General features: G+C 46.4%; 2 protein-coding genes across 11 annotated transcripts in view; one reads left to right on the top strand and one right to left on the bottom strand.

Moving 5' to 3' along the window:
• MAPK4 (mitogen-activated protein kinase 4) overlaps window positions 1–19,514 on the bottom strand; it is a 176,299-nt gene that overhangs the window by 27,813 nt on the left and 128,972 nt on the right. The window lies entirely within an intron of this gene.
• LOC128929485 (uncharacterized) lies at window positions 176–19,373 on the top strand. Of its 2 annotated transcripts, none has more exons than XM_078348176.1 (7): window positions 176–602; window positions 1,383–1,476; window positions 7,993–8,099; window positions 10,796–11,041; window positions 11,245–11,352; window positions 11,883–12,070; window positions 17,548–18,115. In XM_078348176.1, the coding sequence occupies exons 2-5, from the start codon at window positions 1,429–1,431 to the stop codon at window positions 11,255–11,257; spliced, it is 414 nt and encodes a 137-aa protein (XP_078204302.1). In that variant the 5' UTR covers window positions 176–602; window positions 1,383–1,428; the 3' UTR covers window positions 11,258–11,352; window positions 11,883–12,070; window positions 17,548–18,115. The 2 variants fall into 2 exon arrangements, with proteins under 2 accessions (XP_078204302.1, XP_078204303.1); XM_078348177.1 differs by having other exon boundaries at window positions 181–602; window positions 10,899–11,041; window positions 17,548–19,373.

The raw sequence follows: 19,514 nt of genomic DNA, 5'->3' as shown, positions 1-19,514 counted from the left end.
AGACACCGTGCCTGGCCTGTCTTGCTTTTTTCTACTGATGCAAGATGAGGGAGGACTTAGATTGGTCTGGAGAGCGTGACAGATTTTGGAGTCTCTGGGTAGACTCATTATACAGATGGTGTGGGAGGGAATGAAATGGGCCTTAGAGAGCTTACCTGAAGTTTAAAAGTCTCTCTATCACAGGGTCTGCCTGGGAAGGGCAGGTCTGGGGAAGGAGGAGGCTCCTGCTGGCCCAGCCTAAATGTAGGCAGGAAGCAGCTCCCTGCAGAACATGGGGGATGCCCATGCTCCTCCTGAACTTGACCACCTGCCTGTCCTGGTACAGGAGTCTCATCTACAGAGTAGCTGCTTTTAGTTAGGGTAGTGTTTCCTGAAATGACTTCACATTCGGAAGGTGTTAATAGCCAGCAGGGGAGATAGGATGTGTGCCCAGACACTCTTTGGACAGGCTGGCAACAACCAATGAGGTTTATATATAGTCTCAGAGTCTTCTGAATGGGGATTTAGTGTGTGGCTCTTGTCAAACCTCTTTGACCACTTATCCACTTTTTTCTAGGTGCATCATGGGGACCAATCTTAGGACAGGCTGTGAGGAATGCTGGGTAAGGTCAGCATTAATGTCACCACATCAATTCGATACCTGGGAGAGGAAACATATTGACCTGCTAAGCCCACTGTCTTCTGTTAGCAAGATGAATGTTATGGCACCTGCTGAATGCTCTGTGTGAATGGAGGTGCACGGCCTCCCCCACTTATCCTGAGAGCCCCTAAGTGCTGTGACCTCTTGGTATGGCCGGTGCCTGCAGATGGAAGATGCTGAAGGCAGGTGGCTGCATGTTACAAAAGCCATTAGCAATGCCAGCTACTTTCATTCCACGGAGATTGTGTCCCCTAGGAAAAGCAGGGACGGATGTTTTGGCTAGGAAAGGGAAGGTGGGGAGCACAGGTTACTGGAGGAAGGAGGTGCCTGCTGGATGAGCAGCACTGAAACCACTGCCCAGGCTGGCCAGGCAGGGAAGAAGCACATGCAGCGGGGATGGAAGAGGGGAGTGAGCATGGGAAGGAAGGCAGCAAAAAGGCCCTGAGATCAACTCAAGAGGGGTCTCCAGCATTGCCTCTATTAGGGTCCAAATCCAACTCTTGGCTCAGTAACCCTGTCTGACCCTGACCTTGGGAAGGGTCTTTTGGCCCTGGTGACCCAGGCAGCCTGCCTGGATCATACTATTAATAGGGAACCATATCATTTCTGCGGAAACTCTTCTGGGAAAATCTGCACGTTGCAGGCAGGTACACCACTTTTGAAGTGCCCACATGCTGGGAGGCAGCTCCCAGGTCACCTGTTCCAGAGAATTATAGTCTCATTTCAGATGATCTTTTAACAGGCCTTTACTAAGTGTTTCCAGTCGGTCCAGCCCTGTGTGTGGTACTATGAATCAAGGGACTGTCTCCAGGGAGCTTACACTCCAGTTCTGGGCAGTAAGTATGCTAGTTCAACTGCAAAGACTATCAGGAAACCAGGGCACAGTCAACACTGGGTGAGGGCAGGGGGATGGGGCAGTCACTGTATGAAGAAGGAAACAGAAAAGGGGCCAGGTTGGATCTAGGTTTGGGGAGCCTCTTAAAAATACAAAATCATGAACACACAATTAGATATAAAAGTGAACATTTATGTTTAATCAGAAAAGTAACTGCAGCAAATTTAAAATTATAAAAAGCTGGTATATACTACCAACAGCATGGAATTCATAAAAATAACATTTTTACTAATTAGCTGCTTGGCAAACTGCAGGTAGCAAATGTAAACGTGCTGCATAATCTCTGATCTTCTCTTCTGTGACAATTTTGTAATATGATTCTTTTGTTTTTTAAGAGATAGGGTCTTGCTATGTTGCCCAGGCTAGATTCAAACTTCTGGGTTCAAGTAAACATCTGACCTCAGCCTCCTGAGTAGCTGAGACTACAGGCATGCATGCACCACCATGCCCAGCTTGAAAGATAACTCAGTTTTTGAAAGATAGTTAAAAAGATAACTGTCTTTCTTCTAGTGTGGTTGATACTTTAGTATGTTTTTTTTTTTTTTTTAAAGACAGAGTCTCTCTTCATCACCCCGGCTGGAGTGCAGTGGCATGATCTCAGCTCACTGCAACCTCTACCTCCTGGGCTCCAGCGATGCTCCCACCTCAGCCTTTCCAGTAGCTGGGAACACAGGGGTGTACCACCATGCCCAGCTATTTTTTTCTAATTTTAGAAGAGATGGGGTTTCACTATACTGCCCAGGCTGGTCTCAAACTCCTGAGCTTAAGCGATTTGATCCACCTGCCTCAGCCTCCCAAAGTGTTTGGATTACAGGCATGAGCCACCACGCCTGACCTAGTATGGTTGATATTTATAAGACATTATACCTTTTCTGGATCATGATCAAATTTGGGAAGTATCCTATTTAGTGTTCTTTTGTACATGACCTATAAGATTTGGGGAGCATTTCCAATATTCTTATGTGGTGACTCAACTTCTATTCTCTTTGAATTAATGACATTCATTCAGTTGCTGATGATGTCCTAGTTGCAGTCACATGTTATGAGTTATGAGTGTAGGTGTTTGCGTGAGGACCTCGTGAGTTGATTCTACAGGCCTTAGCAGGATTTCTTTCCTTTCCTTTTCTTTTTTTTTTTCTGAGATGGAGTTTCTCTCTTGTTACCCAGGCTGGAGTGCAATGGTGCAATCTCGGCTCACCGCAACCTCCACCTCCTGGGTTCAGGCAATTCTCCTGCCTCAGCCTCCTGAGTAGCTGGGATTACAGGCACGCGCCACCATGCCCAGCTAATTTTTTTTGTATTTTTAGTAGAGATGGGGTTTCACCATGTTGACCAGGATGGTCTCGATCTCCTGACCTTGTGATCCACCCGCCTTGGCTTCCCAAAGTATTGGGATTACAGGCGTGAGCCACTGCGCCCGGCCCAGCAGGATTTCTAGAAGTTATTCCTACACCACAATGCTGATAATAACCTAACTGCACATATGGATGTAACTGCAAACCATGTAAACAGAACGTACTAAAACTAAATGCATCCCCAGTGCTACCTCCCTTAAGTCAGCACCACCAAATGCCCAGCCAGGCAAGTGCCGCCCAGCAGGAGGGAAAGTCTGAATGGCAACAGCCCATTTTCTAACAAATTGCTCTCTAAATAACTTGCTTTGTGAACACTATAAAAACATGTGACCATGCGAACACAAGGTTAGGGTCCCTCCCAGGGCCCTGGTCAGTGTTGTGCAAAGAGAGGCCTTGGAGTTAAGTTTCACAAACTCCACGGTAAATCTGGCCCTGACCAGAGTAAAACAGGCAAAAGAAGAGGATAATGGCCAATGAGGATGTGGATGGGGGTAGGGGTGTCTTGTTAGAATTTGAACTAGGAAAGCAGAAACATATTCTAGGAACCCTCTTTGAAGTAATCCATGGTAGGGACCATGTTCTTATAGGCGGAGGCAAATCATCTCAAGGGCTGGTCATCCTGGAGAGTTTGCAAAGAGGCTCCAGGTATTCCCTAGAGAAGGGAACGTGTGAGGCGCATGGCTGCAGGGGAAGCTAACGTGGTTTTCAAAGGTGTTTCTTTCCTTCACACAAACAAGCTGGTGAGAATTTCAGCTGCCAGAAAAGGTTTGATTTCCTCCCCTTCCATCTTACTTTCTTAAATTCCTTTACCACGGGCCAAAACCCACAGTTGCAACTTTGAATGGAATATCTAGAGAGGCAAATTCCCTTTCTCCCGCCCCCAACTCCCGCCTAGAGAATCTGCAGGGATTTTCTCCTTCACACTCAGCAATGCATCCGAGAGGGTTTTGAAGAGCTGAGGAAGGAAGGAGAATGCAAATGTCCCAGACACTTGGAGGGAGGCAAGGCTCTGAGGAGGGGAAGAGGCACAGGTGGTGGGTGTGGGTTCTGAAGATAAAGTCTGCCTTCTTCACAGTTTTCAACAACCCTGCTTGGTGGGTCCTGCCTACCCTCAGCAGATGGGTCCACTGAAGAGTGCTGATGTTTGCGTCACTGTTAATCACACAGAGCTGCCAGTGAATTTGGTTTGCAAAACTGAAATACATGCAACAGTTGATCTGGCACCTGTAGCTAATTCCCTTTCACAGCTGTACAGATTTCCAGTGTATTTATATGGAGAGTTTGTCAAGAGGGACTAGGTATTTTTTGTTGTTTCTGTTAGATTTACTTCTAACTGCCTGACATATCATAAAGCATTTGGCTGGTCTTTATTCTCAGTTCTGGAGGAAGCTTCTAAACCCTTGGAATTTTCTGAGTGATAGAAGTGTCTGTTACTCATGGTGGGCCCCTGAAACCATATCTGACTTGATGCTAATGAGGCAACTCATGGTTGGTCCCTAGATGGCTTCAGGATGGGGATGACTGTGATTAGAGGGCTGGGGCTTTGAGCCACATGATATCAGCCCAACTTCCAGGGGTGGAGAGGGGCTTGAGGTTGAGTTCAGTTAGGTGGCCGATGATTACATCCATCATGCCTAGGTAATGAACCCTCTCCAAAACACTCTGGGCACTGAAGCTCAAGTGAGCTTCCCTAGTTGGTGATACATACTCAAGTGCCAAGAAGGTGACATGTCCTGGGAACACAGAAACCTCACATTTGGGAGCTTCCCAGACCTCATCCTCTAGTTCTCTTCTTTTGGCTGAATCCTTGATAATAAAACTATAATCATAAATACAGGGCTTTCCTGAGTTCTGGGAATCAGTCAAGTGAATGATCAAATCTGAGGGAAGATGAGAATCTCCAAATTTGCAGCTATTGGGTCAGATATGCAGGTGACCTAGGGACCCCTGGGCTTGTGGCAACTAACTGAGGTGAAAGCACCCTTGTGTGGGAATGCTGTTAACCTGCAAAGTTTGCCCTAACTCTGAGTCAGAACTTAATTGCCAAATATTATTTGGTTGCTATTATAGATGGCATACTATTTATGTTTTCTGCTTTTAGCCAGTGTACAGAAATGAAATCGATTTTTGTATATTGATCTTGTATTCAGCAACATTGCTAAAGTGTTTATCTTAAGTCATCAATTTGATTGGGTTTTATTTAAACAATCAAATCATCTGTGAATAACAACAGCCTTATTTTATTTTGCTTGCTAGGACCACTAGTGCAATGATGCACTGGGAAATAGTGAACACCTTTATGTGTCCCTGGTTTAAAGAAAAAGCTTTTAACATTTCACTGTTAAACATAATACTACAGAAGGTTTTTGGTAGAAACCATTTTTTTGGATGAAGGTAGTTCTTTTATTCCTGGTTAGTTATATCATTCACAGATACTGAATTTGCTAGAATGCTTTTTCTATATCTATTGAGATGATCATGGGGTCTTTTTTTCCCCTCCTTTGTTTCTGGTAAGTCAAAAGAATGTATTTTTCTAATGTTTGTTATAGTAAACTCCAAGTTTCTCTTCAAAGAATCAGTATGTCAGTATGTTCAGCTCTCTTATTCTTTAATTCTCTATTTTAAAGTTTCACTTCCTTGTAGTTCCAGTAAACAACCTTCTCCACTGGTGCTAATCAGTAGTTCACATCTGTTCCCTCAGCCCCTGGCTCCATCCTGACTCATCCCAGTCACCTGTTCCAGTCACCTTCTTTGACCTAGGTCACCCCTGGCTAGCTGCTCTGACCCGCCTGTAACTGTCCTTCTTGCCAAAACACCCACCCTGCCACTCCTGCTCAGACATCTGCTCTCCTTAAAATAGCCAATCGGGATTAGTCTGGCTTGTGCAGTCTAACCCTAGCCAATAGGGTAATGACACAGCAGTAGGGACAACCCTGGTTAGGCATAAGTGCCCCTTAACCCCTTGTCCAAGCATGTGGCCACCATTGTTCCATCTATAGGCTGCACCCTTCTATAGAAGTAAACTGCCCTTCTGAGAGGATTTATCTTCGAGTGCTGTTTTTTTTTTTTTTTTGCGGTATTGAAATTTTACTTATAACATGTTAAACCAACTTTGCATTTCTAATATGAGTTCAATTTGGATATATTTTATATATTACTCAATTTTTATTTCTGAGATGGAGTCTTGCTCTCTTGCCCAGGCTGGAGTGCAGTGGCACGATCTGGACTCACTGCAGCCTCCGCCTCTTGTGTTCAAGTGATTCTCCTGCCTCAGCCTCTCAGGTAGCTGGGATTAGAGGTGCGTGCCACCACACCTAGCTAATTTTTGTATTTAGTAGAGATGAGGTTTTACCATGTTGGCCAGGCTGGTCTCAAACTCCTGGCCTCAGGCCATCTTCCCGCCTCAGCCTCCCAAAGTGCTGGGATTACAGCCATGAGCCACCGCGCCTGGCTATATTGCTGAATTTTGTTTGTTAATATTGTTTTGAGGGCTTTCGCAACTATATTCTCATTAGTGAGACTGGCTCGCAATTTTCCTTTTTCATATTACACTTGTGTGATTTTGGTACTAAGGTTATAATGTAGGGAAATAGAAGCTTTTTATCTATTTTCTATTATTTGTTATTGAAAAGTTTGGTTGAAGTTGGTAAAACTATTGGACATGAGGTTTCCTTTCAGAGAAGATTTAACTACTGATTCAATTTTAGTAGTGACTGCATTATTTAGGTGATCTATTTCTTTCTTAGTCAATTTGATGATAAATTTTTCTAAGAATTTGTTCCATGTGTTTAACATAAAATACAAGGACATATTTATTTTATATACTTAGAAATGTTTGATAAATATGTATTTAATACATGAATATTTATGAGCATGGACTTCATGGTATTCCCAAAGTTTGGAGTCTCTGTTGTGTCTGTAGTTATGTTCCTTGATAATTTAGGGCTGTTTGAATGCCTTTGGTTCTGAAGGCCCCCTGGCCATTCAGTGGAAGGCCTAATACTCTGAAGCTTGCTGAATTGCAGCCCAATTTGATTTTATTTGATATTGATCAAAGATTATAATAAATAGGAGTGTTGGGAGCAGGGCCAAGAAATGTAATCTAGTCCCTGATTAGGTTTCTTCATTTATTCCTTCAGTAGAATGAAAGTAGCTGGTAGGAGCACTTGGGCCAGTGAAACATCCCAGGTACTTGGGAACCCTTGAGCGTCTCTATCTTCAGATGGCTGAGCACGGCTTTGTACTGGCAGGCCCAGGCTCAGGGGTGACTGATGTTATTCTGTTTCCTACCTTCCCCTCTGTGGCTCAAGTGACAGCTTATCCCCTGTCCCCTGCCCATTTAGATATTTTAGTGTGTGGTTAGGAACCTCAGAGGCTGTAGACCTGCTCTTCTGTCTCCTTCTCCAAAAGAGACATTATAGGTCATTTCAGTCAAGTCTCTCATTTTGCTGTTGAGAAACTGATCATCCCCATCACCATCACCAATAGCAGCAGTGATTACTAAAAGCTCTTACAATATGCCTGCAAAACACTGTGTTAACACTTTACATAAAAAATCTCAATGAATACGCTTATTGAATTATTAATATAGCCTACATCTATTGAGCTTCTACTCTGCTCCAGGTACTTTTCTGGGTGCTGGGACAGAGCAGTGAACCAAGCAGAGAAGCTCCCGTACTGTGGCACCCAGATGCTACCCCGGTAGGTTTGGTGTTCTTATTCCTATTTTACAGATGAGTAAAGTCAGACTTGGGAAAGAGAAGGTGAGAGTAGCTAGTTACACGTTAAAGCTGTGAATTAACAACCCAGGCTTTGTTTTGAACAGCTATGCTATGCTCTACATCAGCAATTCTCAACCTTAAGCACGCATCAGAACCCTCTGGGGAGTTTGCTAAAACTCATTGCTGGCCCCACCCCCAGAGTTTCTGACTCAGCAAGTCTCAGGAGTGGCCAGACAATCTGCATGTGTAATGAGTTCCCAGGTGATGCTGACGCTGCTGATCTGGGCCCCACACTTTGAGAACTGCTGTCCTGTGCCACAGAACTAAGTTTCTGCATCTTCCCTCCTGCCTCTTTCAGGCCCCACTTTTTTCTTTCTCTAGGGACTCAAGTGCCGTGTCTCTCCTCCAAATGTGTGCAAGGCACTGCATACCAGGAAGACCACCTGTATGTCCCGGGACCTCAACCCCACTGCCATCAGCTGGTGTCGGTATGTGCTGCCATCACCATCTGACTATGTGCATAATTGCCTTAATTAAATAGGTTCTCACGTACAATCTGTGTAAACGTGTTACGCTGCTAGAAAGGGCTGTTCCTGCACCTGATTTCTTAGGCTGTATTATGGGCAACACACATCAATCACAGCAGCTGAGGCTCTAGCTTTCAACCGGAAGACCAGGGGTTTCTCTGGGTTTTCGCTTTCAGGGTGAGTGCTGTGAAGATCCTCTCAGACCTGCAGGTTCTGCTGCATTTTTTCATGTGCCTCTTTCCAAGGAAGCCCACACTACTTGCTCCCCAGGCAATTGTGTCTCAGGCATAGGAGCTGCTGCCCACCTTAAAATCGGGATGTCACTGGCTGTATCCCCAACAGTGCTCAGCTCAGGGGGTCCCTAGGGCAGAGCAGCTGTTTTGAGGCACTCAGGACTGAGGTGGTTAACAGTTACGGTCACTCTGTCCTGTATGTAATTCAAGTAAAAGCAACAGAAACCATGAAATAAGTGTAAGGGAGTCCAACAAAGGTCAAATGTTCTTCCCACAATGACTATTTGATATTTCTAAAAAACAGTAAATATCAAATTCTTTACAAATCCTTCTTGGATGTTCTGGCTCTGCTGGTGCCCTCTCAGGTGCTCCAGCACAGAATAAGTGTATACACAGTGCAGGGTAAATAGTTTCCCTTTTTTTTTTTTTTAAATCAGGGGAGCAGCCTGGCTCTCATCTCACCCACAGCATCTTGGGGATTCCTCAGATGCTGTGCTGTAAACACAAACTCTGGAGCTGCGTTCAAATCCTGAGCCAACAACTTATTTGCTGGTGACTTAAAGCAACTTTCTTAACCTCTCTGAGCCTCAGTTTCCTCATCTGCATAATGGAGCCAATATCTACTTCATAGGGTTGCTGTCAGGATGAAACAGAAAATGTAGGAGAAGCTCCTACACAACTCCGAATAGATGTGACTCTGCCTTCCCTTTAGCAATCTCCATTTTGATAGAGACTTGGATGGTCCCCTCTTGCTTATTATATTTTGTCCAAACCCTGCAGTCTCATGTCTCAGGTGCTCCCACTGCCTCCCTCCCCATCCTATGCAGCCTTCTCACTTTCTGCTCCCCAGGCGCCCTCTCTACTGCACACATGATGTCCACCACCTTCTCTCTTGCCACCACCCTCACCTGAAGTGCCTCCTCCTCCCTCCCTTTGTTTTTAAATCTTGACAACCCACCAGGCTCACATCAAGTGTGTCCTCAGATTGGACCTCTTACATAGGGGGAAAACAGGACTAGAAAAATAGGAAGGGAAAGGAAAGGGTTCCATACAAGACCCAGTCTGTATCGCTTGCTTCACACAGACTATACATGCCAATTTCTCTGATGTGCTAAGATTTGAGTCTATATTTTTGTTTGCTTGTTTGTTTTGAGATGGAGCCTTGCTCTGTCACCCAGACTAGAGTGCAGTGGCATGATCTTGGCTTACGGCAATCTCTGCCTCCCATGTTCAAATGATTCTTCTGCCTCAGTCTCTTGAATAGCTGGGATTACAGGGATGTGCCACACCACCCTGCTGATTTTTGTATTTTTAGTAGAGACTGGGTTTCACCATGTTGGCCGGGCTGGTCTCAAACTCCTGACCTCTAGTGACCTGCCCGCCTCAGTCTCCCAAGTGCTGGGAATATAGGCGTGAGTCACTGGGCCCGGCCTGAGTCTGTTCTTGTCTTTCTGGTTGAATCACCAGCTTCTGATAGGCAGGGAGCAACAGTAATAATAACAAACACTGCCAGTTATCAGACACTTACCATTTAGGCTTATTTAATGCTTAGAGTGGCCAGTGAAGAAGTAATAATATAATTTCCCTCCTGCAATACCCAGCACAGACTTTTCACAGTCAGTAAACATCTGTTGATGGTGACAACGGTGATAGAGTAATGACTAACATCTGGATGCTTCTTTGCTCTTTCCTCTGTCACCGAGGCTGGTGTGGATATAGAGTAAGGGAGCAAGGAGAGCTAGCTGTGGGTTGGCAAAGAGACGAGTAGGACCCGATCTTCTTGGATGAATAAGTGGCCATCTCTGTGGGGTCACCAAAGGCCCCTCTACTCAAACAACTTGCTGGGGGCCTGTCATGGGCCAGATATTCCAACATTAAGAATAAATTATTTGGGTTAATATTCTGGGTGTGACATCTGTCATTCATTAAGTATTAATTACTCACAGTTGGGAGATATAGCCATGAGCCCACCAAAAATAGCTTAACATAGCAGGGCTCCGGTGAGAAGATATGAGATAAAATAAACATGCTTTTTAGTGGAGTTTATTTGGGAGTTTGTCATGCTTCTCTCAGCAGGACTTTGAGGGAACAGCTTACCAGCCAGGGGACTTTTGAGGTGAGGGGAACATATTTGGCCCATGGGACAGGGATTGTAAAGGGGAGTAATGGCCCTGGGTGCCCTGAGGAACCAAGTGCATGGAGGAGGGAGGATGGAGGTTGACAGTCACCTGGGGCTGTCCTCAGAGAATCTGTGTCCAGCAAGATTGTGGCATCCTTGCGGGAGGTCATTCTGATGTCCAAGTTTCTCAGAGAGCAGCAGATTTACCGCAGTATGCACACAGCCCTACGACTTTCTTTGGATGTTAGTCATTTTGCATAGAAATGTTCTCAGAAGAGGACCTTTCTGATTTTCCCCATCCCAAGTGCCTTTCAGATAAATGCTGAATACTTCTCACTGAATCAAAGGCAGGAAGCCACAGCCCTGTGCATGAGCACCCTGTGCATGAGCCTCCTCTGCATCCCACAGCAGCTCCTGCAGCCCTCCTGTGGCTTCGGGACAGAACCAAGGAATGGGTTTGAAAATGTGTGTGGTGGAAAATGCGTTGAGCCTCAAGTCAGAAGTCCTGGAGTCAGGCCCAGATCTTCGACTCACTGGTTTTATAAGCCCAGGCAAGTCTTAGTTTTTCTCTATAAAATCATATGCACCCTTCCTATACCGTAGCATTACCACGGGAATCCAGCGGTAGTCAAACACGTGGAAACAAACCCATGGAAAGCACATGCACGCTTGAAAGCACTACTCCACCCAGCGGCTACTGCCATCCACACAACTGGCTGCTCAACTTTGACTGGAATTTAATATCCTCCTACAGGGTCAAGATTTGAACACCAGTTCTGATTTGGGTCATCACACACTGCAGCACTCAGAAGTCAAAGGGCGGAAGAAACCCCTCTAAGGAGCCAGAGAGCTGTGATTCTTGGTGAATTCTTTGTCTGCCTTTAAATTTTTTTCTGTATCCTTACTTGTCAGACTATCAGCTGTTACTTCCTTCTGCTTGAAGTCTCTAGTTTGCTGCTTGTAGTCCGTTGTGGATTTGACAACCACACGATGAAGTTTATTACAGTTGTGTATAAATTGAGTGCACAGAGGCACAGATAAAACATATTCACTTCGTGTGTGGCCTGTGTACTATCTTTTTTTTTGAGATGGAGTCTCACTCTGTTGCCCAGGCTGGAGTGCAGTGGCACTATCATGGCTCACCGCAACCTCAGCCTCCCAGGTGCAAGTGATTCTCCTGCCTCAGCCTCCTGAGTAGCCGGGACTATAGGCATGCACCACCATGCCAGGCTACTTTTTGTATTTTTTAGTAGAGACAGGGTTTCACCATGTCAGCCAAGCTGGTTTCCAACTCCTGGTCTCAAGTGATCCACCCATCTCAGCTTCCCAAAGTGCTGGGATTACAGGCGTGAGCCACCGTGCCTAGTCTGTGCTATCTATTTAACCCCTTAGGATCTTTTCAACTTCTGCCTTGCCTGTGGTTCAGATGGATGCCACTGCAAAATGGAGGAGCTGCTGTCCTTACTCATGAATTCAAAACCCGGACTCTACTGGGAAGCCAGCCACGATCCCTAACTCGGTTCTCTCCTGCCTGGGGACCCCGTGAGAGGACACATCAAAGCTGGAGCTGATGGAAACAGGTATCAGTATTCCTGGTCCTCCAACCCCAGCTTCTAGCCCACTTTGGCCCTTTTGTTTTTCCTCCCACAGGCCCCTGGCTCCGTCCCACCAAGTAATAAGTGCTGCAAACAGCTCGTGTCTATTGAGGGCCTCTCCCTACCTGGCCCTATGCTGAGTACTTCTCATTCTTTATTTCATTTAGTCCTTAGAACAACTCTACACAATCAATGCTGTTTTTTTCTTTTTACAAGTCAGAAAACTGAGCATAGAGAGGGCATAACTTGCCTAAGGCCACACATTTCTTAAGGAACAGGGTTGTCCCCTGCCTGCTGCTCTCCAGCATTATTTCCCCTGGGCTTTCAACAGTGAATCTGAGGTCCCACTCAATCCTGAATGTCAAAAATTCTGTTCTACAAAGAGTACAGTGGCCTGCAGCAGAGATCTCCCATGCATCATTTGGTCCGAGGAAAATAAGGGTCAGTTTTCTCCAGAGGGCGGGGAGAGGCCCTGCATGGAGCCTGAGGGTGAGACTGCCCAGGACCTAGGCTACAGGCAGATAGCAGCGAGGCAGTGTGACTTCTGCAGCAACAGCAGAAGGGTTGTTCAAAACAACACTGCCTCTGGCTGGGTGCTGTGGCTCATGCCTGTAATCCCAGCACTTTGGGAGGCCGAGGCAGGCAGATTGCAAGGCCAGGAGATCGAGACCATTCTGGCCAACATGGTGAAACCCTGTCTCTACGAAAATACAAAAATAAGCCAGGTGTGGTGGCACACGCCTGTAGTCCCAGCTACTTGGGAGGCTGAGGCAGGATAATTGCTTGAACCGGGGAGGTGGAGGTTGCCGTGAGCTGAGATTGCACCAGTGCACTCCAGCCTGGGAGACTGAGCGAGACTCTTGTCTCAAAAAAACGCCAAAATGAAGAAACAAAAAAACACTGCCTCCACCTGATAGCTGATGACTGAAGATTCTTTTACCTGGAAAGGAATTCAACCTCCCCTTTCATAATAAAAAATAAAACCGAAAATGTAGACATTCTAAGCTATGTGACCCTGCGTTACATTCATACTAGTGTAAAGGCTGACACCAGCTCCCTTTTAAAGATCTATTAAAGAGTACCCACCTTCAAAAGAAGGTGGGCATGTAGGGGGATGGGAAAGGAGATGGGGGTAACCAAAGTGTAGATCTGAGTGCTAAGGTGGGGAAGGGGTAGAGAGATGGGAGACTGGGAGATGACAAGAAAAGACTCCACCATCTCTGCAGTTTTGGCTAGAACTCGGCTGCAGATACTCTCATTCTCTTGACAAACTTCTGGAGCTGCTCCCTTGACAAAGGTGCTCTGGGCCAGAGCCTGCTGAAAATCTTTAGGCAAAACCTGAAAATGATAAGCTACTTTACAAAGGAATTCTCCGGGCTAAATGTCTCTTTTCTATATGCCCTGACTTGAGAATGGCTAGTTCTGGACAACTGCCTCAACTTGGATGTCACATGGGCATTTAAATGACCACATGGGTGTGTGTGAGAACTGTATCGACACAGACTAGGCACACACAATATGCCCCAGGATTTGTTAAGTTGGATGGCAGGTCTTCATGATCTTTATGTTTTCTTATTAAACATCAAAACATGTCAAATTTCAACTGCGCATGAATCGTTTCGTTGTGCCTCCAGTTAAGTCAGGCTCTTGTCCCTCCTCTTTGGTCCCTGCCTTCCCAGGATAGGCTTTGCCTTCTGGCCAGTCCATTTCTGGAGCTTTCATTTTGCCATCTAGCAGGGCAGATTTGTATTTAGATCTGTACTTTTTGGCCAGGGGGGTGGCTCACACCTGTAATCCCAGCACTCTGGGAGGCCAAGGGAGGATTGCCTGCAATCAAGAGATTTTGAGACCACCCTGGACAACATGGTGAAACCCGGTCTCTACCAAAAAATACAAAATTTAGCCAGGCTTGGTGGCACATTCCTGTATTCCAAGCTACTTGGGAGGCTGAGGTGGGAGGATTGCTTGAGCCCAGGAGGCGGAGGTTGCAGTGAGCCACGATTGAGCTACTGCATTCCAACCTGAGTGACAAAGCAAGACCCTGTCTCAAAAAAAGAAAAAAAAAGAGTTGAATTTCAACCGAGCATGAATCTTTCCTTTGTGCCCCCAGTTAAGACAGACTCCTGTTCCTTCCTTCCTACCTTTTTGGTACCTGCCCTTCCCAGGACACACCATACCTTCCCGGCCAGTGCATTTCTCGAGGTTTCATTTTGCCACCTAGCAAGGCAGATTTGTATTTTTTAATTGCAAAAGTAGTATAGGTTCATTTAAAAATTGCAATAATTAAAGAAGTACACTTCAGAGTAAATGTCATTCCTCAATTCTCAAGATACTCCCCACCTCCATTCCCTAAGGGGAGTGACAAGAAGGTATCATTCCCATCTTTCCTTCCCTCTCTCCACCAACAAACACATAGACTTTCTTTTTCCAAATTGAAATGATTCTATTGTACTTTACTGGAGTCTGCTTTTTCCCCCTCATCTATTACAGATGACTTCTCATAAGAGTGTTAAAAGAGCTTTTTAAATGGTTGCACAGGACAGAATCCCTTTGTCATTTAAGATCTGCTCAAAGCTCTTTACATTTTTGTTCTGAATGTATTTTGCTCTCCATATGAGTTTGGGTTATCTAAAACATTTCAGCCAGTGCTAACTCATGGTGTCGAGCTATTAGTGATAAGATGCTCTTCAGGGAAAGAAATTGGCATAGTTTGCACTAAAACTCACACCTGGATCTGAAAGTAGGTGTGGGAGTAGATTAGAAATATAAAAGCTCAACCAGAATGATTCACATTAAAATAAGGAGTGCAGCTACCATTTTCCTTTTCTACTATTTGTAAACCAAAAGCCCTGGAGAGAACCAAGCCAGAGCTGCTGGCCAGCAAGGTCACTTCAATGACCTGCTGAGGCAGGTGAAGGGAGTCCTGCCAGCTGGCAGGAGAGCCAACCTGGGAGTGGCAAGCCTTCTGGGGCTCTAGCTCAGGTGAAGGGGAGAGGCCAGCCCCTTCCCCAGACTCTTCCTGACTGCCTGCACTGTCCAGATGGGCCCCTAGAGTCCTGATATGAGACCTCAAGGACTCCTTTCTAATAAGGATGACCAGATTCTAGGGCCCACGGTATTAATTCCTAAGACAACATTTACAATAAGAAGTTGCACTAGCTCAGTCTTCCTAAAGTGTTGTCATTATTATTAGATGTTAGCTGGTAAATAGGCTTTATGTCAAATTTGAAGAAATCTGAGTTATCGTTAAACTGGTTTTTTAAATTGTAGGACTTATCAGAGCCTTTGTTAGCTTATGTACTTGAGTCTTCTAGAACAACAGCCCCTATGTTTAAACATTTTGTCAAGGTGGGGTCTCGCTATGTTGCCCAACTAAGCCTGGTCTTGAACTCCTGGGCTCAAGCGTTTCTCCTGTGTCAGCTCTCAAAGTGTTGGGATTACAGGCATGAGCTACCACGCCTGGCTGGACAACATCATTTTTAACCTAGAGGCCCTTGAAGAAAAAGTCAGCAAATACGTGCAGTTTTGTTAACTTGAGCCTTCTATGACTTTGTCCTCAGTGCTATTCTCTAAAACATCTATTCCCCCTGCCCTTCTCCTCGAAGGTGAAACACCAGCGCACGGGAAGTCAGCATTCCAGGCAGCAGGATAGTTTTTTTTATTTTTTCAAATTTTTGAGACAGAGTTTCATTCATGTTGCCCAGGCTGGAGTGCAATGGCGCAACCTCAGCTCACTGCAACCTCCATCTCCCAGGTTCAAATGATTCTCCTGCCTCAGCCTCCCAAGTAGCTGGGGTTACAGGCATGCACCACCACATCTGGCTAATTTTTTGCATTTTTAGTAGAAACGGGGTTTCACCATGTTGGTCAGGCTGCTCAAACTCCTGACTTCAGGTGATCCACCTGCCTCAGCCTCCCAAAGTGCTGGGATTACAGGCGTGAACCACCACACCCGGCCAGCAGCATAGCTTTATGGGAGCCTCTTTTGCTGAGTCCTAGAATGGATATGCACGCAGGCACGCACTTAACTACCTACCTACCTACCTTCCTTCCTTCCCTCCCTCCTTTCTTGTTTTTCCTTCCTTCCTTCCCTCCTTCCCTTCCTCCCTTCCTATAGGTTTTGGGGAGAAACCTTCCTTCCCTCCTTCCCTTCCTTCTTTCCTTTCTTCTTTTTCTTTCCTTCCCTGACTCCCTCCTTCTCTCCCTTCCTTCCTTCCTCCCTCCCTTCCTTCCCTCCCTCCTTCCTTCCCTCCCTTCTTTCCTTCCCTCCTTCCCTCCCTCCCTCCTTCCTTCCTTCCCTCCTTCCCTTCCTCCCTCCTTCCTTCCTTCCCTCCCTCCCTTCTTTCCTTCCTTCCCTCCCTCCCTCCTTCCTTCCTTCCCTCCCTCCCTTCTTTCCTTCCTTCCCTCCCTCCCTCCCCCCTCCTTCCTTCCTTCCCTCCCTTTCTTCTTTTTTCCCTCCCTCCCTTCCTTCCTTCCTATAGGTTTTGGGGAACAGGTGCTGTTTGCTTACATAAGTAAGTTCTTTAGTGGTGATTTCTGAGATTTTGGTGCACCCATCACCTGAGCAGTACACACTGAACTCAATCTGTAGTCTTTTATCCCTCACTCCCCTCCCACCATTTCCCTGGAGTTCCCAATGTCCACTGTATCATTCTTATGCCTTTGCAGCCTCATATCTTAGCTCCAACATATGAGTGAGAACATACAATGTTTGTTTTTCCATTCCTGAGTTACTTCACTTAGAATAATAATCTCCAGTTCTATCCAGGTTGGGGTATGCATTGTCTTTCACTAGCAGAATTTAACCACAGATTCTCTTTCATCTTGGAATTCTGTGGGAAGCCTCTTGATTCTATTTGCCTTTCTTGAAGAGTCAGAAGCCAGGCAGGTACTTTCGTGAGAGGTCAACTCATGTCATGTTCCCCAGTGGGACCTCCACATGCCTTTTCTGACCTCAGCTTTATAGAGATAGGCTTACTGCTGTTTGGGGCCCTGGTGAGGGGTCTGGAGCCCAGACATTTCCATTATGAAGCAGCCTTCTCGGCCGTCTGTGCCTGGAACACTTGCCTCCAGAATCTAGCACCTCCAAACTCCATCTTTCTTCAGGCGCCCTGGCTCCTGCCTCCCTGGTCACCCCAGCCCAGCCTCGTCTCTTCAGAGAGCTTATGCAATCTCCATTTCCTTTCTGTGAGCCTTGCCACCCTGCTGCCTCCTCCACCAGACTGTAGCCTCTCAAGGGCAGGACACAGTCATTAGATGACTATACCCCAGAGAAGTGCTAGTAACCAAGCTGGGGATGAGGGGGAGGCAGCTGCCAGTCATTGCCCATGATCACCTTTGAGCGGAATCCCTGACCCTGAGGGCAGGGAATGGGTTTAGTCACCTGTTCAGTACCCAGCCTCGTGCCTGGTCAGTACTAACCTCGAAAAAGGTTAAAGCAGGGCTTCCTCTTTTTTTCCTAGCACCTAGAAGACAAATGGAATTAGTCCCTGCCTCCAGTCCCTCCATTACATCTCCCAATGGAGCCACTGATGGCATTCTAGTGGCAACACAGGGCCCTCAAGACCACAAGCAAGCAGACACACCGCCCAGAAGGATTTCTGTGGGGCTTTGCTGGTCCTGCCCGAGTGTTTATCCAGCAGGCTACTCTTCCTGAGGAGCCAGGTGAGCTCACGGGACCCACTGCAGAGCCTCACTCAGAGTGGGCACCTCAGATCTGCTGATTCAGCTGGAATGGAAGCATCCTGCAGGTGTGTACCAGGGAAAGAGCAGGACAGGCCCCTGGGAACTTGCTAGGTGGCACAGAGAGGTCAGGCTGGGCTTTAAAATTTTCCACAAAAACTCACAAACGGAGTGAGCTACATTTGGATAACATAATTGTTTTCAACTGGGGATAATTTGGGCCCCCCAAGGATATTTGGCAATGTCCAGAGGTATTTTTAGTTGTTATAACTTGGCGGGTGGAGCTACTGACTTCTAGTAAGCAGAGGCCAAGGATGCTTCCAAATATCCTACCCTTGGCCAGGTGTGGTGGCTGATATCGGTAATCCCAACACTTTAGGAGGCCGAGGTGATAGGATCCTTTGAGCCCAGGAGTTTAAGGCCAGCCTAGGCAACGTAGTCAGACCCTGTCTCTATAAAAGTATGGAAAAAAAATTAGCCAGGCATGGTGGTGCATGCCTGTAGTCCCAGGTACTCAGGAGGATGAGGTGGGAGGATCACTGGAGCCCAGGAAGTCGAGGTTCCAGTAAGCTGTGATTGTGCCAACTGCACTCCAGGCTGAGTGACAGAGTGAGACCCTGTTTATAAATTAATACATTAAAAGTAATAAATATTCTACAATGGACAGAACAGCACCACAACACAGAATTATCTGGCCCCGGATGTCAAGAGTGCTAAAATGCTGGGAATCCCTGGCATCATGGAGGGCTGACTGGAAGAGGAGGAGGAAGAAGGATTTAGTGACCTACAGAATTTGGGCTGGAGGTGCAGCTTGTCACATGCCACTAACCTTCCTGACTCTCCAACGGCTCCTCCAGCATTGGGATTAAAATCCAGCCTCTCTGAAGGCTTCTGCCTGCCTCCCTCTGGGTCTTTCACTGCCTTGCTGTGGCCCTGCAGACACACTGGCCTTCTTGTGGTTCTTCTGACATGCCATCCTCTTACCAGCCCAGGACTTGCTCTTGCCCTGGTCCCTCTGCCCATGATACTCCCCTCTTCTCCTGCCAGCAGCTCCCTTGCAGCCTTCAGGTGGAGGCCTTCCCTGGGCACCCATTTGAAGCTGGCACTGCCCTACGTGTGTCCACCCATGGACTCTGAGATCCAGGAGGGTGAGGACCAGGTCTGCTTTACTTCTCACTGGATTCCATACCTAGCACAGTAAAACCAATGAAAGAAAGAACCATTTGTGAGTATGTAGAAGAGAAAGCAGAGACTATTAAGAGCTGTTTTAAGAATTCAGGAAGAAGGGCTGGATGCGGTGGCTCACACCTGTAATCTCAGCACTTTGGGAAGCTGAGGCAGGTGGACTGCTTGAGCTCAGGAGGCCAAGACCAGCCTGGCAACAGGGCAAGACCCTATCTCTATAAAACATACAAAATATAGTTGGGTGTGGTAGCATGTGCCTTTAGTTTCAGCTGTTTGGGAGGATGAGGCAGGAGGATGGCTTGAGCCCAAGAGGTAGAGGTTACAGTGAGCTGAGATTGTGCCAATGTACTCCAGCCTGGGTGACAGAGCTAGATCCTGTCTAAAAAACAAAACAAAAACCGAACAAAAAAAACCCCAATGAATAAAGAATTCAGGAAGAAAAAGGGTCATATTTTAAACCCAATTCGTTTATCTAATCAACTGATATCTGTTGCATACCCTTTAGGTGCTTATATTTTACTTATTTTATTTTTGGAGCTGAAGTTTCACTCTTGTCGCCCAG

This window comes from Callithrix jacchus, chromosome 13 (genome assembly GCF_049354715.1).
Source record: "Callithrix jacchus isolate 240 chromosome 13, calJac240_pri, whole genome shotgun sequence".
NCBI classification, from domain to species: domain Eukaryota; kingdom Metazoa; phylum Chordata; class Mammalia; order Primates; family Cebidae; genus Callithrix; species Callithrix jacchus.
Note: the sequence above shows the minus strand (reverse complement) of the source record. Positions and strands in the feature narration are given on the sequence as shown.

What these genes read in the sequence shown, in the direction of transcription:
- LOC128929485 (XM_078348176.1), top strand. Translation starts at nt 1,429, where the DNA reads ATGAATCAAGGGACTGTCTCCAGGGAGCTTACACTCCAGTTCTGGGCA. An exon ending in TTACACTCCAGTTCTGGGCA is followed by an intron (nt 1,477 to 7,992) that starts GTAAGTATGCTA and finishes TTCTTTCTCTAG; the next exon opens with GGACTCAAGTGCCGTGTCTC. An exon ending in ACTGCCATCAGCTGGTGTCG is followed by an intron (nt 8,100 to 10,795) that starts GTATGTGCTGCC and finishes CCCCATCCCAAG; the next exon opens with TGCCTTTCAGATAAATGCTG.